This window comes from Phoenix dactylifera, chromosome 1 (genome assembly GCF_009389715.1).
Source record: "Phoenix dactylifera cultivar Barhee BC4 chromosome 1, palm_55x_up_171113_PBpolish2nd_filt_p, whole genome shotgun sequence".
NCBI classification, from domain to species: Eukaryota; Viridiplantae; Streptophyta; class Magnoliopsida; order Arecales; family Arecaceae; genus Phoenix; species Phoenix dactylifera.
In genome coordinates, this window is record NC_052392.1 from 770,622 (window position 1) to 798,342 (window position 27,721).

At 38.3% G+C, this 27,721-nt stretch overlaps 3 protein-coding genes across 4 annotated transcripts; 2 read left to right on the forward strand and 1 right to left on the reverse strand.

Annotated features, from left to right (window-relative positions):
• Positions 1-893: 893 nt before the first annotated feature.
• On the reverse strand, positions 894-6,092 carry LOC103723721 (hydroxyproline O-galactosyltransferase GALT3). Its single transcript, XM_039120546.1, is given in 12 exon segments — positions 894-1,488; positions 1,596-1,691; positions 1,784-1,824; positions 1,827-1,959; positions 2,884-3,003; positions 4,406-4,684; positions 4,768-5,003; positions 5,205-5,261; positions 5,264-5,320; positions 5,323-5,510; positions 5,542-5,780; positions 5,783-6,092. Coding segments are annotated over 12 exon segments (1,821 nt in total). The 5' UTR covers positions 5,939-6,092; the 3' UTR covers positions 894-1,269.
• A 4,725-nt stretch (positions 6,093-10,817) lies between these two features.
• Positions 10,818-14,408, forward strand: LOC103723720 (shaggy-related protein kinase alpha). Its single transcript, XM_039120686.1, is given in 18 exon segments — positions 10,818-11,005; positions 11,132-11,224; positions 11,437-11,496; positions 11,696-11,963; positions 12,281-12,359; positions 12,692-12,704; positions 12,707-12,747; positions 12,835-12,919; positions 12,922-12,956; positions 12,958-12,975; positions 13,285-13,335; positions 13,437-13,449; positions 13,452-13,513; positions 13,515-13,532; positions 13,644-13,727; positions 13,831-13,933; positions 14,024-14,049; positions 14,051-14,408. Coding segments are annotated over 15 exon segments (720 nt in total). The 5' UTR covers positions 10,818-11,005; positions 11,132-11,224; positions 11,437-11,496; positions 11,696-11,919; the 3' UTR covers positions 14,099-14,408.
• A 5,378-nt stretch (positions 14,409-19,786) lies between these two features.
• On the forward strand, positions 19,787-25,001 carry LOC103723730 (disease resistance protein RPP13-like). Of its 2 annotated transcripts, none has more exons than XM_039120637.1 (2): positions 19,787-23,446; positions 24,741-25,001. In XM_039120637.1, the coding sequence occupies exon 1, from the start codon at positions 20,595-20,597 to the stop codon at positions 21,492-21,494; it is 900 nt and encodes a 299-aa protein (XP_038976565.1). In that variant the 5' UTR covers positions 19,787-20,594; the 3' UTR covers positions 21,495-23,446; positions 24,741-25,001. The 2 variants fall into 2 exon arrangements, with proteins under 2 accessions (XP_038976565.1, XP_017702268.3); XM_017846779.3 differs by having other exon boundaries at positions 19,831-23,446.
• Positions 25,002-27,721: the final 2,720 nt, after the last annotated feature.

Below are 27,721 nucleotides of genomic sequence, written 5' to 3' on the forward strand. Positions count from 1 at the left end.
TTGACTTGCATTCATCTATCAACGTTTGTGAAATTTCTACATATTGGTCTCAAGCTGATATTGGCTTTACATATCAACGCCAAAGATCTGGCCAACTAACCTCTTTAAGCTGGATGAAGCAAGACAAACAGGTGAGATAAGATGAGTAACCAGGTTGATTTTATTAGCTACATATTCTTATTCTATTATAGCCATAGCCTCATGGAGTCATGTATATTCATTCATGCAACCTAGCTTCTATTAGCAAGCTAGAAGTTATCTATTAATAATATAATATATAGGTTTTTCCTTGGTTCCTAGTGAGATTCTTTCTCCAACTTAGAACTACATAAGATATGGAGCATTGGAACGATCTTCAGTAATGACAAGCTTCCTTTGAAAGAGCATTGAACAATGGTAATAGAAGCTCTAAAGTAGCAGACTTGCATCCAAGCAGACTTGCTGCGAGACGGTAGCCAAAAAGCGTTTTTCCCCCTCCATGGCCACCTTTTGTATTTCCTGGTTACGAAGGCTTGATAAGCTGAAAACAATTGAAGTCCTGAGAGTAATAGAAGGAAAGCCTGGTTATATTGGAATTGGTGTACACATTTTAAATTCCTAGGCAAAAGCACTTGAGTGGTAACTTTTAATTTCTAGGTAATTTGCTGTGTAATGGATCCATAGAATGAGTTTGAATGTGTTCTAAATGATAAGCAAAATGACTGGGAGTTTGGAACAAAGTAGGGACATGATGCAAATCAAAGAGCGATCTCCTCATGGTACATTCTGATCATATTACTCGAAGAACCAAAAAATTTTACATACAAATGTTGTTACAAGAGCATGATACTAGCTTGGTTTTAAGTATATGATAAGCAAAATAACTGGGATTTTGGAACAAAGTGTTATCATGATGCAAATCAAAGAGTCGATCTCCTCATGGTACACTCTGGATCATATTACTCAAAGAACCATAAAATCTTGCATACAAATGTTGCTAAAAAAGAAACGATACAAGCATGGTTTGAACTTCGAATCACCACATAAAATCGACAGCTTAGTGGGAATTAAAGCTTACGAGAACAGGCTGCTACTATTCATAGCCCACACCAGTTCACAAAATATCCATGTTTGCGCTTGCAACAATAAATGATGTGCTGTGAATTTAACTTCCATTAGTAGCAACCCTTCGGAAAACATTTGCTTATACCACTCTGACATGAATGATGCTAGGCACCTCCTAAACCACACTTCTTGACCAAGCAAAGAAAACTGGGGTAAATGCAGAAACTATTCACAACATATTGCTTCATGTTCTTGCCGTAGCTTCTCCCAAAGACACAGCATCAGCCTTGGTCCTTGATAGTGGGCAAGAACGTAATCGGACTCACAGCCAGCATTATGAAACCGATCATCATTAACATACTTTACCTCTTGACCGCTCCTTTTGAATTCTTGAATCCAAATTCCAGTTGCTACATCTTCTAGTTTGAATAGCTAAAACACAATATACATGAGAACAACAGAAAAGAAAGATAAAAGTGTTTTTCTAGTTATTGTAGACAAATTTCAGGAGCATTAAAGCATGAAGTAATCTCGCCTTACTTGGAGATTCTTTCTTGGTGACCCCAGGCAATAAATTTTGCAATATCTCTGGATATGATGTATCCAGGGCCATGAGCCCAAGGTGGATATTTATCATGTGGCCATTCCTGCAAAAATGAGAGCCTGAGAAAGTTATTATCCATTCGATCAGCTAAAAATTATTTAACCAACTAGTGTTCTTTTATAAGACTATGCATACCTCTTGACTGATAAACCATTTGCTATCCTTATCTCTATGGGTGACGATTCAAATGAGATAAGGCCATACAAGAGCCCATTGGAAACACTTTTATTGAGACTAGAAAGCACTTCATCAATCCTGACAAAAGCATCATCATCTGTTTTCATGATATATTTTGCAGGGAGAATTTTCGTCTGCAAATTTCAAAAAAGTATATTGTTATAGAAGTAATCGTATGCATGAACTAAAAATTACTTGAAGACCAGCAACATGTATGGAATATACTCAACCCGGCCCCAACACACACAACACACAAAAAAAGAAAAAAAAACCCATTAATTCATATTTACCAAGTAACACCAGAAAACCCATAATTACAATAAAACCCCTTTTCCATAAACTCTGTATCTAAGGTACATGGGTTTTGAGTTTTGACTATGGTTGAAAAGACAGATTTGCCCCTGTCTTCACTTATGTAATTTAACCAATGATTCATTTTACTTGTGTAACCTTAACACCTTTTCCATAAACTTGTAATTAGGTACATGGGTTGTGAGAGTTTTTACTATGGTTGAAAAGAGTCCTCACTTATGTAATTTAACCAATGATTCATCTTGTTAACCTTAACACCAACCATAGGATAATATGAAAATGCAAGGTTTAAATATGCATATTTTCCAATAAAAAATTTTACATAACTGAGGACAAAATAAAATTGAAAAATCAATCATATGAATGAACTGAAAATTACTTGAAACCTGATGTTATAGGTTGGCCTCCTTTGATAGAAAAAACTTTAACATAGTAAGGCGAGTACATATTGGCCATTGGATCAGAAAGTTGCACAATAATGAGTCAGGTCAGGTCAAACCTTTCAGATTCCAGTTGACCTCATGGCCTGCCTCGAAACTAACACAACCATGTATTGTACAATGTATAAACATGTTTATATCATTAGCATTACTGATAATATGCCCAAATAAAATAGTGGTTCTGTGTACTTGTATGTGCACAACCACCGACACGCCAACAAGCCTTCAAAAAAGTGTTTTAGTTCTTCAAAAGGATAAATTTAGAGGTAAAGAAGAAAACTTATATTTTACAAGAAAATGTTTTTACCCAAGGATACAAACAGCAATTGTCTTCAAAGTGATCAAGCTGTAATAGTCAACAAAAGGCATCAGCTGGATACTCCATACGTCTGAGCTTCTCGCACAGTTCCAATTGACTTGCTTGTTCTTTGTGCTGCATGTTGGAGATGTATAAACTCATGAAGCAGCACTAGTTGTTATAAAGATAAAGTGCAAACTTGGCTTGCGAGAATAGCATAATATGGCCATGGCAGGTGCGAGATTATCTCTTAAAAAGGAAAAGATTGTGGGTTGGCGGTGAAAAGGTCAGCAAAAAAAGGGAAATCATCTCAAAGAACACTACAATATGATAATAACATCACAATACAAACTCCTTTCTGTTCATTTATAACAATTTAAATATATAAATCTACATATGTTACTAAAGCTCTTATATAGCAATGAGTGCCAGGAGGGGCACCCATACACTGAGTACTCAGGTTTCCTGCAGGATAATGAGGGTTTGACTAATAAAGCTTGCTTAACTGACCAGTAAGGCCTTAATAATGGTGAAATAAGATGAACTTCAGACATATTAATAACTGATGTGATAAGGTATCTCAGTTAGTGTAACGGAATGTTTTCGTCATATAATTGCATGAAGAATGATAATACATATTACTTGCTGTCTACTTAAAATCATATCTATATCAGTTGATAACGTTAAGAGTCAGTATGTCTTTATTTTATTTATCAATTATTACTCTTTAGTAAATCACATAAGGCTTAATATTTCCAGAAAGCATTTGACAACAGGTTTGAGATCATGCAGATGAATAAAAATTAGCCACAGCTAAAAGAACATGGAATAATATCGCTGTAATTAACATGGAATAATATTGCTATACATTAAAGTTATGGTATAAAGCACGCCAAATTTTATAAAGCTTGAAGTAGTGCGGCCCATCGGAATGCCCCATCCAACAGATTTGTAATTTGCAATAGGTATTCTATCATACCTTGGTAACACATCCTAGCCAGTTGAAATAACTCGACGTAGTATGCCTTTCATGTTTAGCTGGATCCTATCAACAGGATCACAGTTGCAAATATCAACTCTATATCCTATCACAGTCACAGTAAAAGAATCACAAAAATGCTTATAAAAAGGAAACTTTGTCACATGAAGGTTATGGTACATTGAGCAATTTTTCTTATGTCAGCATATTCAGCATCAGCAAGGGCATCATCTTCTACAAGTACGTTAAGTCCTTAAGCGATCTTGTTTTTCACTAGTACTTTCCCTTAGATAGAATTCTATTTCCATCAACAATGTTTAATGTCCATTTTTCAACCTGTCCTAAACAGTTCGATCGTCTGTCAACTGCAATTCATGACAAACTGCATTCGAATCTACAAAGCATGTGGTAAAATGATGAAGATTGTGAAAATGGAAATAAAAGTTCCACAACAAATGCTGATGAAAAATAAAAGTGCAGATAGTTAACCTAATATTTTTTTTCAAATACTTGAGCATTTGACAATCTTAAATTGAGTCAGGTTCACTTACAAGACCAGTTAAGAACCGCACAGCTACATTGCCTGAACGAACCGCTTCATATTGCATCCAAGACCTTCTTAAAGCCATTCTACGTTCAAAATTGTTTGCAGCTGAAGAGACGCCAACTAGCATCAAAATCCTTCTTTTGGGAACCGACGGTGCTTTGAGAACCTTAAGATCACCAATTAAATCAAGATCTATAGAAACCGGCAGTCCATTAGCCAGGGAGGACAAGAGCCGCAAATCACCTGATACCCGGACTTCACTAACTGACCAAGGCTCAAGCCTCTGCACACATAAACATGCAGCATCAACTCAAAACTATAGCTAACATCTTCCTATACCTAATGGAAGTAAGCTCTGCTCCTTACCTCCCTATATGCAAAAGATGTTTCGTGCCTTCCATTTACTGTCAAATGAAATCCTTCCAGTCCAGCCCACAGTGTGGCAGTAAAGGGATGCCCTTCAACAAATGGGGAACCAATACTCAGGTGGGAAGAATGCTTTAATTTTTCAGCTGGCTTCTCACCATCAGGCCGACTCCCATTTAAATTCTCCGGAACTACACTCTCGCCCAATTGCTCATTGCATCGAACAAGCTCATCAACTATATTCATTTCAATATCGGTTCACATTACTTGAAAAACAATACGATTCTAAGACAATACTCAACACTTTTGTATTTCAATATACATCAGGTTTCATCAATCCAAAAACAATAAAATTAAAGTACAATGTTGAGTTGAAAAAAGGTTATTCGAAGTTCTTTAATGCTTCGGAAAGTTCCCATTTTGATCCAAGAAGTTACCTTTGAGACTGCTATTGGCGGCGGCCGAGCCATGAGCCGGGCACTGCTCCCATTCTCCCATCCGCCCTCTACCGTCCATGAATTCTGAGCCACGAGCGGGCCATCTCCTCCAAGCTAACATTGCAACGGAGAACAATGGGCGGCTCCGCACCGCTGTCCGGAAGGCGAGACCCAACGAGCTCGATCCCGAACCTGCTGCTGCCATTCCGACCGGTGGGAATCCCGACCACGGTGACCGCAGAGTCCTGCACGAACCCACACGGGATCTCCAAAGAGCTACCGCTGCCATTAACCGCAAAGGGGCAACTTTTCCTGTCGACTTCGGCATTGGAACCACCGAAAGGCGCTGCCTTCTCCGGTTTCGGCACCGAGGGCGGCCAGAAGTTCCGTCCAGGCGGCAGCAGCCTCCCGGACGCCGTCGGCGGTGGCGGGGAGGGCGTCGGAGCGGAGGAGGAGGGGGCGCATGTGGGCCCATGCGAGCTTCGAGCTGGGGTCAAGTTGGGGACTGTGAGTGGAGTTGGGGGAAGGGAAGAGGACATCGAGGCCCGGGAGGGAAGGGAGGAGGTGGGCTTTAGGGGCGAGGGAAGGACGAGGTGGTGGGTGGCTCCGGCGGGGCTGGCGGTGGGGAGACGCGGCGGCAGTGGCGGCAGAGGAGAGGAGGGAAGGAGGGCGTAGCGGAGGAAGAGGAGGAGGGCGAGAGCGAGGATGACAGAGCCGCCGGTCCATTTCTTCATCTCCCACAGGCATCGGCGGGAGAAGAACAAGAAGAAGAGAAGAAGGGAGAAGGGAAACAAAGCTCAGAGACGAGGTTTTCGGGGTGGAATCTCGACTCTCTTACTAAAGTCGGCATCTTGCGACACCGCCAACTTCTGAAAGAAAGAATAAAATGATCTCTTACAGGAAAAAAAATCTATTAATCGGCAAAATAGATCTGGTTACTTGTTTTGGTCGCGATAGGTCTGGTCAAGTTAGTTCAGTGTCTTGCATCAAGAGATGTCAACCTAATTCAAACTCAAGTTGACCTTATCTGTTAGTGTGCTGATCAGCTTAGATTCAATCTTGCTGATTTAGACCTGATCTTGTCCCTGCCAAAAGTTCAAAAATAGAAAGATTTTTTTAGATTCTATACCATTTGAAAGCGTCAGTTTTTTTCCCCTTTCCATGGAATAAACACAAAAGATCGGGGAAGGAACATAAGAATAGACTCACCCGTTTGGGAAATTCCTAGAAAAATAGGATGCTATATTATGTTTAAAATTTTTTTTTTTATATTAATTGCTATAAATTAAAGTCTAAAATTGTGGCTAAATACTCACTCATGGTATCTTCTCCTTGGCTATTCCTTATATAGAAAGTAGAAAGTTTCGCTAGTTAACTTTGGACTACCATAGTACTTCATTTATCTCTTGTTGCTTGGAAGGAAAAGTTAGCGAAGTGCACGTTTTGTTAGCAACAAGATAACATTTTGCTACAAACTAAAAACATTAGTATTGATTCAATAACTTGTGTTTTTCAAATTTTTAATTTACATATTTATCTGAGTTAGTTGTCTTGGTTTGACAGATTGTGATACTTTAGCTCGAATCCAATCGAATTTACTACTTGCTTAGCCAGTTCCTGATCCATGAATTTTGTGTGTTGAATTAAGAATTAAGTAAATGTTATTAAACTTGCACACTTAATGATTCTCTCTCCCAGGTATCAAAAACATATATAGGTACCTCTCTCCCTCATAAACTCATATCCACTTGCACATACAAGAGTCCTTATTAGTTTTATTAGAAAAATACAAATATTAAATTCTTTTTTTGAGGGTGAATCTGGGATAAAGGTAAGGTTGTTTCATTGTAGCTAGAGGTCCCAAGTTTCGGATATGAAAATAGCTTTGTTACATGCAAGATAAGATATTGTACATCTAACCCTCTTTGGATATGATAATTGCCAAACCTCGAGCTACCTTAAGTGTCAAATCTTCTTTCTGCAAAAGATATATAAAATTTTTGATTGAAACTATACTCATATTAGTTGCATGTTTATGAGGACGCGGCCAGACATATTGTTAGGAATGAGTGAGAGAAGAGAGTGAGAGTATGTGTGTGATTAAAGAAATGGAATTGAAGACTTTGATCGGATTTAAACTTAATTTAAATCTGCGTATGCAAATACAAGAGTTTAAGATTGAGTGGTTATTTGTTAGTCCAAAATTATCTATTATTAACAAATTTATAGAAGGGAGATTGTCTAGTACTAATCAACTCATGGGCAATAGTAATGCATAATCAACTTGCAACTTGCTTACAAACACAAACCACAAAAAAAACCTATTAATGCCAAGCTACTACCACAATGAAATCGGCCCTCCAATGATTCATAAATGAGCCGAAATCCTCTACAGTATATGTTTGGCACCGCGGAATACTATACATCCCTCGATAGCTGTCATGTTATCTGATCACAAACATGAACATCTGTTTGCATCTGATGGATACATCATATTTGCTAGGCAATACGGTATATCATGTTTAACAGCCGTTCATCTTCATGATTAGATGACATGTGCAATCCACATATACAAAGCATCCAAACCTCTTAAATTCTCATCACTTGTCCATGTTTTGCGAGAAACATTAATGGAAGTATTTTTCCAAAGGAGAAAAACTAAAAAAAATGACGTTAGAATGTTGCAATTTTAGCGAGAAATCGATGGAATCGGTGCAAGCCCACCACACAATAGTGTGCCCCAGGCTCTTTACACTGTGGGGCCCGTTTTTCTGCCACCAATCATCTCCCACGTATATCCCCTTCCGTGGGCCCCATCCGATCTGGTCATCACCTATAGGCCTACCTGGGGTCCACCAAGCCGAATAAGTGACGAGTCACTACAATATCCAGCGGTGGAGCCGATCGGGACCAGCCGTCTGATCTTAAGGGCAATTTCGTACATTTCCACCGATATCAACCGTCAGATTTCGACTCGACGGCGAGATCTCAACAGAGGCCGTGATTTTAAAGCTCCAGACCAAAGTAGTCCAAACAGACTTTTACTGCCGAAAGTTGGCTTCTCTCCCCAACCCGTTGAACTCGTTTAAGAGAGGGAACCACGTGGGAAACGCTGAGAAATACGTTTCTTAAGATCTCTTGGATGGGAATCGCTTTCTGGACCGGATTTCGGAGGGGATTATAAATTATACTGCTTAACTCCTTAATTAAGGGCATTTTCGTCATTTTAAGGATAATACAATGGATTAGATGGAGTTCCGAGCCCGGGTCTCGGCGGGGGGCAAAAGGCGTGTTCGGAGATTGGGGCTAATCTAGGTACAAGTTTCCGCATACTAATATACGCGATATATCGCATCGACCGTCCAACTTCTGCCACGATGAGACACCATGGACGGTTAAGCTTGATACCTGCCATGAGCGGATTTGCTATGTTGATACATTTTTTCCCGAACTTTGTGCTCAGGGTGGAATATCACTGAGGATAAGGGAAAGGCAACAATCTCGTGTACTCCCATGATGAAAAAAAGAAGAAAGGTAAACTTATAATGCACACAAAATCACACCTTTCAGGAAAAGAACCTCACTCCACAGTTCTCGTGCGGTCCCATTAGCTGGCGATAAGTTTAATTCGGAGTGAGTTTCCAGGTTCGGTGCTTATTATAATGAAAAACATCTTTATGAATCGGCAGGAAGACAATGAAGGTGGGTGGTCTGATACAGTCAACCAGAACGGAAAGGACGATAGAAGTCCACGGCCAATCCACGAAACTACACGGGCCGCTCTCACTAGGAAACACCTTAACGCGGGTGATCCGCGTCTGCCGTCCCATGTTGTACACGAACCCATCATATCGTCATATACTGCGAATAGACGTTCCTGATGCTTCCTAAAAGGAGACGGGCACGGCAGATCTGGAGTAAACGTAGAAATTGTTGTACGGGCGTTTGGATGGGAGTTGGTACGATAGGGGAGCATCGTCCTCTTCTTTGACTGCCATCACCCTCCTGAGGCTCGTTAATTTAACTTAAACAGATTAGATTAATTAATCGTGGAAGTGAATTAATTAAATGCAAGAGAAGAGAGAAAACCCGCGATCTCTTTGTTCATATCCTCTCTCGCCTTCTCGAACCCTAGAGGAGGAGGAACAAGAGGAATTCGACGAGGGTGAAGGCAAGGAAGAAGAAGAAGAGATCGATTTCTCTCTCTTTATCTTTATGCCTCTCTCTGTTGATTCTGCATTCCCGTTGTTTTGCTGCGGATTTCGACGGGGATCCGAGCTATCAGAGGTTTGAAATTTGATCTCGGTGAGTATCTCGTCCCGAATCGTCTATTTTTCTGCAATTTTTTGCTTAATTCGTTGTTTTTTGGGGAAACTTTCCTGGATGTTGGGCTTCATGGGGTAATTTGATCAGATCGGCTTTCTTTCTAATTTTCTTTTGGTTTCGATTTTTCCGGTCTAGATCGTGGCTTGATCTCTCTTGGGCGATCTGTTCGATTTGTGGAAAAGTAACAGGAAGGAGATTGGGTGGTAGATTTTGGCAATTTTTGGATGGTTTTAATGGGTCTTGCTCTTGTACCAAAAAATGGGTCTTGCTCCTGCTCTGTGATTCCGCTCCATTTATGTGGTCTTGTGCCATTGAAGGGAGTTTTCTAGTTTGATTCCAAGCTTCCGTTCTTGCTCTGGAGTCTTAAAGTTCGAATGGAGAAGCGACAACTATCTCTCCGCTCTCTATTGTGAACTTGCATTTGAGTTTGAGCTGCCATTTACTTCGGCGTCATGGAGTGTTTCCTTTAGATTTTTTGCGTCCCTTACTAGGAGGAATCAAAAATTTGCAGTAAAAGATGGATTTTTTTGCTCTTTGATGTATGTTTTGGCTTGAAATATCTGTTATATAGATCTTGTAGATCCGAGCTCATTTTTGCATCGTTTTTTTGCTCATTTTTGCGTCATATGAAGTACATGGGGCTTGGCAGCCCGATACTTAGCGTGTACTCATCCTTCGAAGCTTTATATTTTTGCATTATGCTGAATTTGTGTAGATGGTAGCATAATAATTATCAGTTGAAGAACAGCAAACTTGTCATGTTTATGCGCGTTGACTGAATTGGCAAATTCATGGTGCTCAGAAACAGTGGAGATTTTTTTTGTTTGTTTTTTGATGAAGAGAGACAATGGAGATAAGTTCAGTGGTTTGCAGATTTGGAGCATTCAGTTGAAATTTTAATATGCTTTGGTTTTGATATGTGCTCTGGAACTTCTTGGTTTATTGTCAGTCTTGTGTGGTTGTTGAGTGTGCTGTCCACTTCTGGTAGTGTAAATATCCATGGATATCTTTGTAATGTTTCATGTAGGTACTTATGCACATGCATCAGTGCTTATATGTTTTTCAATCCTATTTATTCACACTGTGTGGCGCGGTGCTCATATCATTTTCACATGCTGATGAGCATGTACCCAGTGCGAGTGTGTGCACAAACATATCTTGGCATCTCACATTTTTATTTTTATTTTATTTTTTGAATAAGTATTAAGACAGTCTACTAACAGTTTTTCCACTTTTCCACTAGCATTCTTTGCTGACATGTATCACCCTTTATTTTTTTGAACAGGCAAATGACCAGGTGGCTTAAGACTAAATTGCTTATATAGGGAACTGGGATTAGTTCTGCAGATTTCTGTCTGCTGCAGATGGCTTCTCTGAGTATGGCACGCTCATCTGGACTGAAAAACACCAATGTCAATAGTGTTGCTGTGGATAGGTTGCCTGATGAAATGATGATATGAAGATAAGAGATGATAAAGGTAGTGAAAAAACACCAGTTCATAACCATTATGTTTCTCGCCCTAACAAACAACTTTGAAAGTAAATTCGTGTAATTTGGCAAATGAATTGCTACCTTTGTCTCTAATTTGATGCTATTCTATAGGAAGTTGAGGCTACTGTTGTTGATGGAAATGGACAGAGACAGGTCATATAATAGTAACAACTATTGGAGGTAGAAAGGCCAGCCAAAACAGGTGGATGCAATGCAGTAGGCATCACTCTATAGTCTATAACATATGAAGATTTAGTTGAGAATATGTTATCTATTTAAAATTTAGTCACAGAAATGATGTCACATTGTTGTTTTTTTTCTATTAATTGTTTACATATGCTTACTTCACTTGCTGGATAGTATACAAACTGCAGAATTTTTCAATAATGAAAGTTAACTCTTTTTATTTGGCAGACTATAAGTTACATGGCTGAGCGTGTTGTAGGGCATGGATCATTTGGAATCGTGTTCCAGGTTGGTCTTTTGGTTGCTTGAGCTGGGAACAACGTTGTCTATTGTGATCGATGGGAACAGGATGAATCTGCACATTTCTGTGCTTTTATTATGACCTAGGTTCCAATGCTGCAATTCTACATGTATCATTGATGGGTTATGTTCTCATATTATGGCTAACCATACTATTTAGCGTTCTTGAATTGTTTTTGATATTCAGGCAAATGTCTAGAGACTGGTGAAACAGTAGCAATAAAAGAAGGTTCTTCAAGATAAGAGGTACAAAATCGTTGAGCTGCAAACCATGCGTCTGCTTGACCATCCAAATGTTGTCTCTTTGAAGCATGCTTCTTTTCGACAACTGAGAAAGATGAACTATACCTTAACCTGGCTGCTTGAATATGTACCTGAGCTGGTTCATCGTGTAATAAAACACTACACAAGATGAATCAGCGGATGCCATTGATATATGTAAACTTTACATGTACAGGTATGATTGGTTGATATTGCTATGTCATTCTATATTTGGAAAATTTATTTGGTTGTGAGGTGGTTGTTATGCTTCGATGACCTCTAGCAGGTATTAAACAGCAACAAAAAAAATCGAGTACTGTGATTTCTTTTTCTTTTTTGCTGATAAAGTTTTATACTTTTTCTGTTCTGTCTTTTGAAAGACTTCCATCAATGACTGTCTAGCTTGTGGTTCCTTATGTCATCTCAGCCCATGTCATCTCAGCCCAGTCTGTTACAAAATCTATTGAGGAAATTTTGAGGTGCACATTTCTGATTCTCTTTTAATTAATTACAGATTTGGTAGAGCATTAGCTTATATTCATGGCAGTATTGGAGTGTGCCACAGAGACATCAAGCCTCAAAATCTTCTGGTATGCTTAGGATATTCTTGAAATGAATTTGCAATATATGCATCTTTTGTATTGGAAGCACCAGTCTCCTACTGATACGTAAAAAAATGGAGGAGGTTATATAAAGCTTTAATTTAATCTTTTGAGGATGTAATGAAAGATTTTTTTAAATAAAGAAATCACATGTGAAATTTAGGTTGATTTCAGTTATGCCTGCTTCCATTTAAAATGGGCTGAAGACTGCTCTGCTATTATACATCATTCATAAATACATATGCAATTTTTATTATTCCATCAATTCTTCATCTTCATAGGCCTTCTACAGAATACAACTAAGCATCTCTCTGTAACAGGTCAACCCTCATACACCCAGCTGAAGCTGTGTGACTTTGGAAGTGCAAAAGTTTTGGTATGTGATTCATCTTGGAACTCTGATTTGTTGTTGGTTTGCTGACTTTGACTTAATTAATTATCCCATGTGTTTGGGTTTTAACAGGTGAAAGGGGAACCAAATATATCATACATCTGTTCTAGGTACTACAGAGCTCCTGAGCTTATATTTGGTGCCACGGAGTATACAACGCAATTGACATTTGGTCTGCTGGCTGTGTTCTAGCCTGAACTCCTTTTAGGACAGGTAGAGTCAACGTAATGTTCTTAAGGAAAAGCTATATATCACGTTGCTACTGATCAACTCGCCTTCCATTTACCGGGAGATGTCGAAGTTGATGATTGGCAGAGGGCAAGCGGGGCCTGACCGAAATGATTGACCCCATTTGTGTTTGGCACCAATCGCCAAATGCCACATCCCAGGTGAACTGAGTGGTGATCATTAGTTGGTGACGGGTAGCAGTACTCCTATTCTTACATATATCACTCTGGAATTTGAAAAAAAAAAATCTTCCTAACTTATGTGCAAAATTATTATTCTTTTGACTGGCAACAGCCTCTCTTTCCTGGTGAGAGTGGAGTTGATCAACTTGTTGAAATTATTAAGGTGACTTGACTGCTGATGCTTTTTGCATCTTGTAATTTGATACTAACAAAACAAATTCTGGCCAATCCCCTCTTTCTTAATTTGGCTATTTTCTGTTCCAGATTCTGGGCACGCCAACAGAGAAGAAATTAAATGCATGAATCCAAATTATACGGAGTTCAAATTTCCACAGATCAAGGGCTCACCCGTGGCACAAGGTATGATCATTTTCCTTGCTTGTTACTGCCTTTTTTGTTTTTATCCCTGTTTTCTTTGACTTGTCTTCTCCTGCTAAAAGTGCAACCAAATCTTCTCCAATTTCTCATCAGATCTTCCATAAAAGAATGCCACCTGAAGCTGTTGATCTTGTCTCGAGGCTTCTTCAGTACTCCCCAAATTTACGGAGCACCGCTGTGAGTATATATCCAAGACACTTTGTAGCTTTTGTGCCAAAGGGCCTTTAATCTTTCTAATATATGGTTTGGATGTTAACTGAACAATTGTTATCCGATGCAGCTGGAGGCATTAATTAATCCATTCTTTGACGAGCTCAGAAACCCAGATACCCGTCTGCCAAATGGTCGGTTTCTACCCCCGCTCTTTAACTTCAAGCCTCATGGTAAGTACTAAATGACATGACCGTCCCATGTTCCATCTGTGCCTGTCTTTTTGCCCTCTAGTCATGGTGCTTATTGACTATATTGAGCAGAGTTGAAGGGAGTTCCCATGGAGATTGGCGGCAAAGTTGATTCCAGAGCATGCAAGAAGCAATGCACCTTCCTAGGATTGTAATTTGTTTAATTGGATAGTATTACTGATAGCTCATGTGTACTATGCAAGGCAAAAGAAATTGTGATCTAAGAACTTCTTTGCACGTGTGAGGCAGTACTCTTTCTTCTTGTTTCCATTGTATTATGGCTGCTGCCTAGTTCTGTAAAGCAGATTGGTGTCTGCTGTGGATCTCCCAAAACCTCAATGGTCTCTCCGCTAACCTTGCTTTGATCCACGCCTCATGTTTATAACGTTACTGAAGCAATACTTTTCTGCTTGGTTTATGGATTTGAAAAAAAAAATACAAATCTTTCGTTGATGCAGCTCTTAGAGGGGTCCGACCTCTTTTATTAATATTATTGTTATTTTCTCTTGTTATCACTCAAGCTTGTTTTATCGTGATAGGTTCATTTATTTCCATATTTAACTGCTTTGCTTCCTGTCTTAGGTCCTATCAAAGTATTTAGCTTACTATTATCATTGGGAGCTTTCAGATTCATATATAGCTTTAGCACTTCAGTTGCAGTATTTGGATCCATGCAATTGTTACTTAAAAGGTGATATGGATGCTTAGTAATATCTTTTTGTTCCCACTTCTAGTTACCACATAAATATGTGTAGATGATGTTCATTTTCTAAATAGTTTTATCCTGCATGTATTGTCTGTTTAAAAGTGCTTCGATTTGATGTCATCTTCTAACTTGTCTATTAAGGCATTTTGCATTGTATTTCTCTGTTAGCATTTGTTATCCTTTCTTTTCTTGTGTGTGTGTGGATTAATCTAGAATGATCAGGTAAGATAAGTAAATTTTCTGAGAAATGAAACCAAACCGGAAGCATATAATAGAATTATATAATTATTACTATATCAGCAATCATATTAGTATAATATAGTATATATTATAAACTGATAAAGCAATATTTTGTCCTAATACTTCTTATATTCATGTTATTAAACAATAATCTTAGATCTTTTACCATAATATTATATTTAATATTGATATAATATTATTTATACTATTAAATAGTATCAATATTAATTGGCTCTGTCCTCTAGGGGGGTAACTGTGTTGTATTTGAGCCGACTGAGACGTACCTTGTTGAAACTGAGTACCTGTATCCCAATGATAATAAAAATCTAATATCTAGTATAATAATACAAATATAATATCATATCTAGTGTAATAATATAAATATAATATTATAATAATAATTATGGTAACATTGTCGTTATAACAATATGTTTGAATAATATAATAATAATTAATAATTATGTTGAAACAAAATCTATTATTAATAACATATATCATTAAATAGTTTATAATAACAGTTATACTATGCGTATTTTAAAGTAATATTAATTTTAAAAACAATAAAATTAATCTTCTTATTTAATATTAAATAATTAAAATGACTAGTATACATAATATAATATTATGTTAATAATATAATTTGATATAAGACTAATAATTATTATATTTTAAAAATAATAATAATAGAATTAGTGCGATAGATAGTATGATACTTTAATCTAATAAATATAATAATTATGTTATTATAAAATTAGTTAAATAATATTATATATATTATGATACAATAATATTATAATTAATATAAAAATATAATACATCATATAAAATATTATTATTAACAAAATGATAATTATATACTATCAAAAAATAAGTATTATGAGTATATTGTATATCTAATATTAATGTAGAAGTTAAAATATCAAATAATTTGAAATATTAAATAATGCATTATAATATAATATATAATATTTTATCTATTTATTAACATTATATTAAATGTTAGATAATAAATTGCTATAGTGTATTTTGAAAATAATAAATAATGATATAATATAATAAATTATTATAGTATATTTTAAATCAATAATTAATGTTAATAATATAATATAATAAATTGGTTTCTATTGTTACTCAGGCACATATCCCGGACTTGCTGGTTTATGAAATCAACAAAACATTATTCCAGTTATCTTTAATCAATAATTAATCTTAATAATATAATATAATGAAAATCACCTTTTCAGTGTTGGTTTATGAAAGCTGATTTCAAATAGTTCTGCCAGGGCTTTGATGATTGTGGATATGGTAATAACTTTTGATCAATGAATGAAAATTAAGCAAATCAGAATTTGTTTATTGTCATAATTGCCTAAGATAAGTAAATTTCTCATTTTCAAGAGGATGGAGTGCAACAATAAACTTGAACGCATTAATGAATCTAGTAGTGGTTTCCAAATTGAGTGCCATCTTTGAATACTATTTTAATTATAACAGCTACTGTAACACTATAATGGACGATCATGGTGAACTGAGACAACCGTAGAGATGGGCATTGGGCCGGGCCATGCCACGAAGCGGGCACTGGCACGGCCCGATTGCTACAATAACGGGCCGTGCCTCCGGTCGTGCTAGGCACGGCCCATAAATGGGGGCCGGGCTGGGTTAAGAATTTCCTGGCCCGCGGGCCGAGCCCGGCACGGCCCATAAGGGCCTGGGCTGGCACGATTCGTGAGCCGAGCATTGCACGGCCCGCGAGCCAGCTCGGCACGGCCCGATAAGGGCCTGGGCTGGCACGATTCGTTGGCCAAGCACGGCACGGCCCGCGCGCCAGCCCGGACGGCCCATAAGGGCCTGAACCGGGCCTGGGCCAGGCCAGGCACGGCTCGTCCCCCTCAAAATAAATGGGAATAATTTTTTTAATAAATTAATAAATATTGGGAACTAAGGATTTATTAATATAAAGCCACCTTAATGGTGGAGGGTTTGGCATAGACCCCTACCAGTTTATTAATTTAAATCAAAATGGTACATGAAGGGAGGTTTGGACCTTGGTCTGACCTCCAGAATACAATAAGAAAGGAGAAAAAATAGAGATGACTCACTTTAACAATTAAAAAAATAAAAATGTACAATTATAAAAAATTAAGAAATAAAATAAATGATCAAAATCTTACTAATCATCAGTATTCACTATTCAGTAGTGTTTGTATCATCATCATCAGAGGATGTTGTATCATGTCACCTTTATCTTGAAGTCTCGCCTCAGCATCCAACCAATCTTTGAAGTAGAGAAGTATCTCAACCGTTTCGCCAGTCCATCCTACTTCTCTTTTCGTCAAGAACACGCCGACCTGCACTAAAAGCAGATTCCGATGCTACTGTGGACATCGGCACAGCTAAAATATCGCGTGCAATTGCAGACATAACAGGATATTGATTTTAACACTCTTCCACCAAGATAATACATCTAGACTCTCTAATTTGATTTTCATCATATGCAAACTGAAGATCATTTCGTAAATAAAATTCTAGTTCACTACTTAAAGATGAAGAAGATGAACTTGAGTATGTGTGTGTTTCTCTGTGCAATGAATGAAAAAAATAGATGACGAACGAGAACTACTAGAAGAAGAAATGGAGCTTTGTACGGAGAATCTAGATCCACAAATTTTTTCATCATATATAGCATAAATATCATAAAGAAGTTGTTTGACCTCAATTTTAGCAGGTTCAGGATCTTGAATCATATTTTCACAATATGCATCAAGTAAAATTAGTACGCTATTCAATTTAACTCTTGGATCAAATACAGCAGCTAAGTTATGCATAGGACATATCTTGTCCAATACTCATTCTATTTAGATTCCATTTGTTCAATAATAAGCATTAAAACATCATCATATCTATGTTCTGCAAATTTTTGACCAATCATATATGCTTGTTGTAAAAATGAACATGAAGTTGGATAATAATACCAGAAAAACATTAGTAGCATTATAAAACTAAGCAAAAAATCTTCCAAAATTTTTCTTTATTCCAATCAATTTCAGTCAATGTAAAGCTAATCCACGATCATTAATATTATGCATTTAATAAGTTTTTATATGGGTATGCATCATGTATCATGCTATATGTTGAGTTCCAACGAGTAATTACATCAAGTTTAAATTTTTTTAAAACGTTTACCATGATTTATACATAGTTCCTTAAATTCTTGAAGTCTTGATCTCGAAGCATGAATAAAAAAACTGCATGTCTAATTTTTGAAATGACATCTTGAATCATGCCCATGCCAGCTTGAACAGAAAGATTTAAGATATGACATGCACATCTAATATGTAATAAATTTCCATTTAACATGGGATGCATGAGTCCTTTATAATGTAACAGCATAATTATTATTAGATGCATTATCAAAAGTAATAGACATAATTTTATCATTAATATTATATGAACATGCAGTTTGATAAATGGCATTTGAAACTTGTTGCCCAGAATGTGGAAATCAAAAGCACGAAAACAAGAATACATTTATTTAATTGCCAATCATTATCAATATAATGAGCAGTAATAGCAATAAACAATTACTACCCTACAGATGCTGACCAAATATCAGAAGTTAATGAAACTTTTACATTTAAGTAGACAGTGTTTCAATTAAACTTTGTCTCATAGCTAAAAAGTTAGTCATAGCTACTCTTCTAATGTACGCCTATTAGTTCTTTTGTAAGCAAGTTGTAGGTTTAATTGAATATATTCTTCAAAATTAAAAAATTCACATAAACTAAAAGATAATTCATCCTTAACTATCCATTTTACAAGTGCTTTTTTTTTATTTTCATGATTATATGCAAAATTACCTACAAGTGATCCCCTTGTATATTAAGGGTACTTTGAGCACGAGAATCATGCATCCTATGACTCTCTTGATGTCTTTTTAAATGGCCTGTTCCCCCACTACTACTACAACTATAAAGTTTGGCACATTTTTTACATTTTGCTTTCCAGACTCCATCAACCATATTCTATCAAATTCATTCCATACGCACTAGTCCTCTTACGAGAAGAGGTTTGATCTTCACTCGGTTCACTAGTTCTAGAGGAACTAGGAACATGTGGTTTGGGATTAGTTTCTTCTCCCCTCAGAAACAGGAGGAATCCCAAAATGACTTTCCTCAAAAGATGACATATCTAAATGATGAATGCAAAAAATAAAAACTAACCACAAGAAGGAATTGAGTAGAGGACCAGAGGTAGAGCCAAGATTTGTGAGCTTCCTCTTGTGCTCTCAATAAGAACCTCTTTCTCTTCTCAACAAGAACCTCCTCTTGTGTAGCACTTGAACACTTGCTAAATGCAAACTAAAAATTAAATTGCTAGAAGAGCACTTGCTAAATATTGCTAGAAGAGAGAAATAGTAGTAGTAGAGAAGGAGAGAAGAGTTGGTTTGGTGTGGTGAGAATGAGGGAGGAAAGGGTATTTATAGGACTCCAAATATTTTTTTCAAAATACCCCTCAAATTAGCCGTTTTTATGATTGTTGGGAGGGCTATTTTGGATAAAAACAAAAAAAAAAGCCGTTATGGCAACGGCCTTTTTTTTTTTTTGCCAGACGGGCCGTGCCAGGCACGGCTGTAACGGCTAATTTTTGGTTGCTAGACGGGCCGTGCCAGGCACAGCCCGTCTCGTGCCTGGCACGGCCCGTAACGACTATTTTTTTTTTTGCCATACGGGCCGTGCCAGGCACGGCCCGTCTCGTGCCAGGGCCCCGGCACGGCCTGCCACCCCCACGGGCCTAGGGCCGGGCCGGGCTTAGCTTTTAGGCTAAGAGGGTCGTGCCTGGCACGGCCCGTTTAGTAACAGGCCGGGCCAGGCACGACCCGTTTAGTCTGTGGCCCGGTGGGCCTGGGCCGTGCTGGGCCCGGCACGGCCTGATGCCCATCTTTAGACAACCGTAGGCATACTTCATATGCTCGAAAAAGAAAGGATCTTATGACATCATTGTTTAGACAAAAAAGTGGGGAGAGGCTTTTTTTTTTTTTTTTTTTTGTAATGAAGTTCCCCAAGTGCCAACCAAGAGGAAAATCCCACTCCTAGGAGCCAACTTTGATCTTGCCTGTGGAGTTTTGGCAGTTGATTCAGAATGATGCTTTAGTAGTAACCTTTTTGTGCCAACGTTGGCAATTGTCTTTGGCCACCTCATCATGTGAGGCTGGTTGCTGTCCAAGACCAGACAACTTACCCGGGAAGAAGCTGATGACGCAACGTTGGGACACGTGGAGAGAGGGTACGGTGTGGGCGGTCGGAGGATGAGATGTCCGGCCCGGCTGCAAATGGATTGGGGTTGACCCGTGGGTGCTTGGCAGTGGGGCCCGGGTGGACTGAGTGAGGCGTCTCACATGCTATTTCTCCTCTTGTGGTGGCCCACATAGAACCAGAGGGATAAGGAGATTGTGGAGTGGATGCAAGGTGGAGGATTCCCTTCAGAACCCCCTACCTTCTTCCAATCATGCTAAGTCATCAAAAATGATGACTGACTCTCCTTGGCGCATACGTTCAACCATCCTCTAAAATCTTCTCCGTCTGAGTAAGAGAGATGGAAGGAGAGATGGAACTTCTTTCAGAGAGATCAAGGACTCCCGTTCTTGGCTCATACATTCGACCATCCTCTAAAATCTTCTCCATCTGAGTAAGAGAGATGGAAGGAGCTATTGCTGAGGCTCAGGTTTCCAGTGTCATGTCTCAGCTTGCCAACCTCCTCGCACAAGAAGTTGCTTTCTTAAGTGGGGTGAGGGATCAAGTCGAATGGGTGAAAGCACAACTCCAGCTATTGCAAGGTTTCCTCAAACATGCCGAGTCGAGGAAGAGGAGGGGAGACGAAACAGCGGAGATCTGGATAAAGCAGATGAGAGGTGTGGCATATGAAATAGAAGACATCATAGGCACCATCAAGTGCATGGGCGAGAGGCAGCGTCAGAGGAGAGGCTTCATGGGCACCATTTTCAGGTACTCTCACAAACCTGGTGAATTGATTACCCTACATAAAATTGGTTCTGAAATTGAAAAAATAAAGGAAAAGATTCAAAATCTTTTCGCGAGCAAAGATACATACGACATTACTGATATAGGTGGAAGTAGTGCAGTGGATGAAATTTCGCAATCACTCAGACAATCCTCTCCTCACTCTGATGATGATGACATTGATGTTATAGGCTTCGAGAATGATAAGAAAAAAATAGTGAGTCGATTGCTCGATAAGAATAAGAAAGCACGATGTGTAATTTCGATAGTGGGTATGGGTGGGCTAGGCAAGACCACCCTGGCAAGTAAAGTGTATAATGACCCTGCAATTAAAAACATTTTGATACCTCTGCTTGGGTTTCAGTTTCTCAGAGCTACCGAGGTTATCGAGCTAGCAAAGGACATCATGAAAAAAGTAATGGGAATCAAAAAGAAGAAAGAAACAACTACACGAATTACAGATGAAGACTTAGAGCAGATGGTTGAAGAAGACTTAAAGCAGATGGGTGAAGAAGAAGTGAGAGAGAAGCTCCGTGATTTCCTAAGAGACAGAAAGTATTTGGTCGTTGATGAATGATGTATGGAGTGTTGATGTTTCGGGACAAATGCATCCATTCTTTCCTAATGGAAACAACGGGCAGCAGAATACTGCTTACTACCCGTGAGATGGAAGTTGCAAACCGTGCCAGGTCAAGCTTTCCTCCATATAAACTACACACTCTGAATGACACAGAGAGTTTGGAACTCTGTGTAGGAAGGCATTTCCACTAAAACAAGATGTCCCAGCTGATTTGAAGGAATTGGCCAAGAGACTTGCAAAGAGGTGCAGTGGACTTCCTCTTGCACTGGTGGCATTAGAGGGCCTTCTGTCAGGAAAAGATTCAACCTATGATGCGTGGTGGAGTGTAGCTCAGAGCATGAATTGGGAAGATGGTCCAGATGGGAAGAAGTGCTTCAATATATTGGGCTTAAGTTACAATGACTTGCCGTATCTGTTAAAACCCATGTTTTCTATACATCGCTGCGTTTCCAGAGGACTCCATTATCTCTGCTTCCAAATTAGTCAGGTTGTGGGTCGCCGAAGGTTTCATACCGGAAGAGCAGACAAGGACAATGGAAGAAACTGCTAGAGTTTGGTTGGATAATTTGGTCCAGAGGTGCATGATCCAGGTTGTCGAGAGAAGCAAGGCTGGCGGGCGGGTTAAGAGCATACGCATCCATGATCTGTTACGGAAATTTGGCCAATCGGAAGCCAGAAGGGATGGATTTCTTCAAATTTGCAGCAGTGACAACATGGCAGTATCTATATGGAGTCATCGTGCGGCTTTCCACAATCGTATGCAAGACGAGGTTGCTGTTTCCTCACCACATCTCCGCACTTTGCTGGGCTTTCAATTTAGTTTTGAAAGACAGTACTGCTGCAGGAAGATTTTTTGAATGAGTTAAACTTATTAAGGGTGCTGGATCTGGAGGGCGCTGAAGATTTGAAGGAGTTACCGAAACAGATCGCAGCATGATTCATCTACGATACCTGGGATTGAGAAGGACTGGTTTGAAGAGACTGCCATCCTCCATCCGACATCTCTTGAATCTGCAGACTCTAGATGCGAGAGGCACAAGGATTTCATGGCTTCCGAAATCATTTTGGAAAATCCGGACGCTGAGGCACGTCTATATTAATGAAGTTATGTTTCTGTTAGCACCGATAAGTGGTGATCACAACAACTTGCAGACTCTGAAAATCCAGGACACTATGGTCCAGGCGTGTGCTTGGGATGTTGTGCATATAGGTGCTATGGATGCAGTCCGTGTGAACCGTTCAATAGGCATAACAGGGATCAAAAATTGGGTTACCAGACCTGGCTTTATTGAGGAGGCGATGGAGAGAACAGCTAGCAGAATATATAGAAAGTCACTTGAAAAAGCAATCGAGAAAATAGACAGCCTCATCTCCTTGACTCTGCATTTTTCTATTCTCCCCGGCGACAACCTTTTCGCTTGGGCGCCAAAGTTGCACCAGCTCCGTTCACTGAGACTATGGGGCCAGTTGTCATACAAACAACAACGGGAGCTCACAGACAGCAGACAATTCCCGCCAAACCTCACCAAGCTCGTATTAATTCATTCTGAATTCGAGCAAGACCCAATGCCGGTGCTGGAGAAGCTACCAGACCTCAAGTTTCTTGAACTATGGTCTTCATATTTTGGGAAGAGCATGTCGTGTTCTTCTGTAGGTGGCTTTCCTCGACTGCAACACCTGGTATTATACGGTGTCCACAATTTAGAGGAATGGAGAGTAGAGGTTGGGGCAATGCCCAGCCTTACCCACTTAACTATCTGGAACTGCAAAATATTGAAGATGCTTCCTGAGGGATTGCAGCACGTGACCACACTTCGAGAACTGAAGCTAATTGAAATGCCCTGTGAGTTCAATGATAGGGTCAGAAATGAGGACGGGTACAAGGTCCGACACGTCTGCTCCATTATTTTGAACATGAGCTCGATGAGACACTCATATCATTCGTACTAGTAAGTCGCTCCCTCTCTCCTCCATTTCCTTTGCTATTTCCATCTCTCCAGATTCTACTAATGGAACAAACTTCTTGCATGATTGAATACTCTCAAAGCTTGTAATTGCAGCACCCCACATGTTTGACATAATATCATGCAGAGTATTACGATTTATTTCTCTCTGATCTTTGAATGTTCCAATTGCTGAAATTTTGGTTGAGTTTTAGCACTTTTCATGCAGAACCTAAGAAAACTGATTGCAAAGTTCTTTACCTTCTCTAAATTAAGATAAAAGACTATTGAACTCAATGAAGTGCTGCTGACCTTACTGGTATTGATCTTTACTAGATCTACTTGTTTTATGCTCTAGTCCCTAAATCAAGGTAAAACTCTAATTTATTTATGTAGTCTCAAATTAAGTAGGATAAAAAAAATATAGCTAAAAGTAATTTGGACATTAAAGCTGCAATTAGGAGTTTAGAAATAATTTATTTATTTCTTGTATTGATGGTTGATGAAGGACGAACTAAATTTGTATCGATTAATTGGACATGTTAGGCATGGACTGGTAAACACTGTGCTTGAGTTTGTCGCTAATAGAGGTAAGTAATAAACACTTCTTAGTGTTTTTGTTAACAATTTGCTTAAAAAAATAAATTTGGGAAGATTCCAATTAATTGGTTAAGTTTGTTTACAACGTCGATTTCTAATTCGATAAATGGGTCAAGCATGTAATTTTATCTATTCTAGTTATTTTACTATCGAAAATAATACAAGAATATTGTATGCATTTTGAAACTCTTGAAAAATATGTTATTTTGGACACATGACTTGTTTTGAGTAAAGAGTTGAAAACTTGACTGGGTAATTTATTGATTTGTATTTCTATATATTCTCAATATAGCTATGATTTGGTCTTGCCGATAAGAATAATATATTTGTTCTGAGATACTAATTTTAATATCGAGCACAAAGTAATTAGAATAATGCTTGTTATTTGATATCTGGTATCTAGTGTACCTTATATCTGTTATGCCTATTATTCAGTATCTGACCCATGCCACTAAGTTATGTAGCCATTGTCTGATGTTGAGTTTATTAATAGTTCATAAAAAGTAAATTTCTAAAAGACATTCATTGAGATTTAATGAAAATAAAATTTTTTTCCTAGTTAATATTATGTTAGTAAACTGCTATTTCGGTTTATCATTTGCTTAGCATACCTAAACACTATTTTCTAATATTATATTACTTTCCGAGCTAGTGTTGCTCACTAACTTTTTTCTTTGTTTTCTTTTTTTCCTATTTTCAGATTCTGAATTATGAATCACATGGGGCTTGGGGAGTGCACGCATAGATTTGCTTCCGAGTTCCTAGTAGATATAGTTTTCTTTAGTTATTTAGTTGGATTCCGCATATGTTAGCTTTATATTCGGTTTGGTTACCAAATTATGTGCTGGAACATTGTGACTCTCTATTATCTTGGGATTATTGTTGTTGAGGATAAATTATTACTTGCATTTTTCATTACCTAATATTTGGAAGGTTGAGTGAGTTTTGCTTTTAAATTGAATTTACTGAGATTTTATTTAGTTGGTTAATCGGGTAGCCTTCCATGCTTATAAGGTCCACCTTGCAGGCATACGGGCTTTGTTAGCTCTTGGTTTGGGAGTATAACAATAGACATCTTTAAAAATGGATTTGATCTGGCATCCAATAAAATGGGTTTTGAACCACGTATGCATTTCTTAGTCTTAGTATCAGATATAAGTAGTTCTTGTAACTGCTATTTAACCATACTGCTTGCCAAAAGGCTTTTAATGGAAGCTGGGACCATAACATCAACCTTCCTAAGCCAGAATTTTGGTTTCTTTTCTCCTTCCGCCCAAAAAAGGTGTTATATAATAAATAAAACAAAATAAACATAGGATTGAAACCACAAGACATAAAAACATCTGAATCAGGATTAGAAAAATCCACTGAATAGATTAGAAGAAGAAACCCACAAAATAAGATGCAATAAAACCTAGAGCTAATTAAGTAACAAGCCAAATTGCCTTTATCTTGTTATTTTTGTATCCAGATGTTTAGAATTCGTGCTTCCCAACGCTATCACCATAATAAAAAAGCAATAAAAGTTGTTGGTGCAGAAATTTGCCTTTAGAGAGAAAACCTAAAATATACTTACTTGCAGTTCATTATAATACTTGTCAAAGAGTTGGGAATCAAGTATACATTATTATAGGTCAAATGGTCCCTCTTCACCCAAGAACCCAAAAAACTAAGAACATTGCATGCAGCTATACTTTCCTCTCATCCCACGCTTATAGGTCAAATGGTCCCAAGCTTTCTTCTCTCCCTCATCCTCACCACTGTCCCTGACTAGGTTAATCCAAATTCAAAACATGCTGACAAATTTTAAAAGATAAGGGCCTAGAAATCAATATGATTTGAGACTAAAACTGAATGCACTTTCAAGATCAACAGAAATTTAAGCGGCCTCAATCAAAATTAACATTCATGGGATAATCAATCTAGTTGTCATTAAGGTGTTAACATGAGAATGGCGAGAGACGAGGGAACCTCAATAGAACAAGAGCATGTACAGAGTTACTTCTAGTGGTTTATGTGGTCAAGCATGCTTTTGTTACATAGACAAAAATAAACCAAGACAGGCAAGACCTGAGATGCCCCAATATTTTCAACTGGGATGAAAATATAGATTGATGCAAGACATCCCCCCCCCCCCCCCCCACCACCACCAAAATACAATAAAGATTAGAGAGAAAAAAAATCAGTAGGCAGAAGTAGAGCATGAGCTCTAACTAAAATGGCATAGGCAAGTGCAATAAGATCTAAGGAGAGCTTAGCTAGAAGAGAGACGTGTATGCATTAAGGGTTTATGAATTAAGAGTAAAAATAACATGATCAATGGTTTGATGAAGGATTTAGAAAATGTTGACAGCAATGTCTTTGTAATTTTACTTTTCGAGTTTAAACAAACAATATTAAAGGTATTAAATATATAACTTGGTTAATATCTGTTGCCCAAGGTGACAACCCAAGAGGGGGGGGTGAATTGGCTCTTTTTAAAAACTTTTAAACTACTTCTAATCTTTTAGATTAATTATGCTAAGTTGTATGGATGCTTAGTGAAGCTTAACCTTAGCAAGAGTATGATTCTAATCTAATCAACTATTAAGCAGCGGGTTCAATAAAAGATTAGTCTAATTTTGCCCTAGTATGCTATTCAATTTAATGATTGAGTAAATTAATTATGCTTGCAACTAAAGGATGCACGAAGAAGAGTTAAGCAAGCTTAATATCTAAGTAAGTGAGTGAGGAGGTCAGTCAACAAAGAGCATCACAAACACAACAAAAATATAGTGGTTCGGTGCATCCCAGCACCTACATCCACTCCCCAAGACCTCTTGGGAATTTCACTATAATCTTACAGATTACAGCCGGTTGTTTTACAAGCTCACAACCCAACTTGTTGTTTTACGAGGTCACAACGAACTCGGTCGGTTTTCCCAGGCTCACCGACTAGAACCAACCCGATTGTTTTCCCGGGATCACAATCAAACCCTTACACGTTGGTTTTACCCTCGGCTCACCAACAAACCTAAACCCCGTTGGTTTTCCCTTTGGCTCACCAACAAACCTAAACCCCGTTGGTTTTCCCTTTGGCTCACCAACAAACCTTACACCGTTGGTTTTCCCTTTGGCTCACCAACAAACCTTAACCCCTTGATTCAATCCCGTGATTGAATCAAGTTACAAGATAATAAAACAAAGTTGAAAACAAATCAAAGCTTCTTAAACAAGCAAATATAACAATATAAACAAATAGAGTAAAGTGAAGTCCTCAAACGAGTTGTGAAGATGAAGGAGCTCGACTTCTTCTTTACTTGACCCTCTTCTGATTTGGCACGAAGTAGAGGATCACTGAGGCAGCACACTGATGGAGAGGAAGCTTTGAGATTCACTTGGAAGCTCTTCTTCTCTCTATTTCTCTTTGGATGGCCCTTTTTGTGCTTATGGGAGATTTCCTTGTAATCTCTTTCCTAAATGTTTTCTCCCACTTCCATGCTGTCTCCCCTAGCTCTCCTCTTGTTTTTATAGCTTTAGATGGCGTGGAGACAAGAATATAGCCGTTAGAGACAAAAATAGAGCCGTTGGAACCAGTCTGCACCTCCTAACAATATGACCGTTGTGATCGGAGTCGACTCGCCTGTTGCAGGAGTCGGCTCGTGCTTTACTGGAGACGACTCGGCCACTGTTCCAAATTTG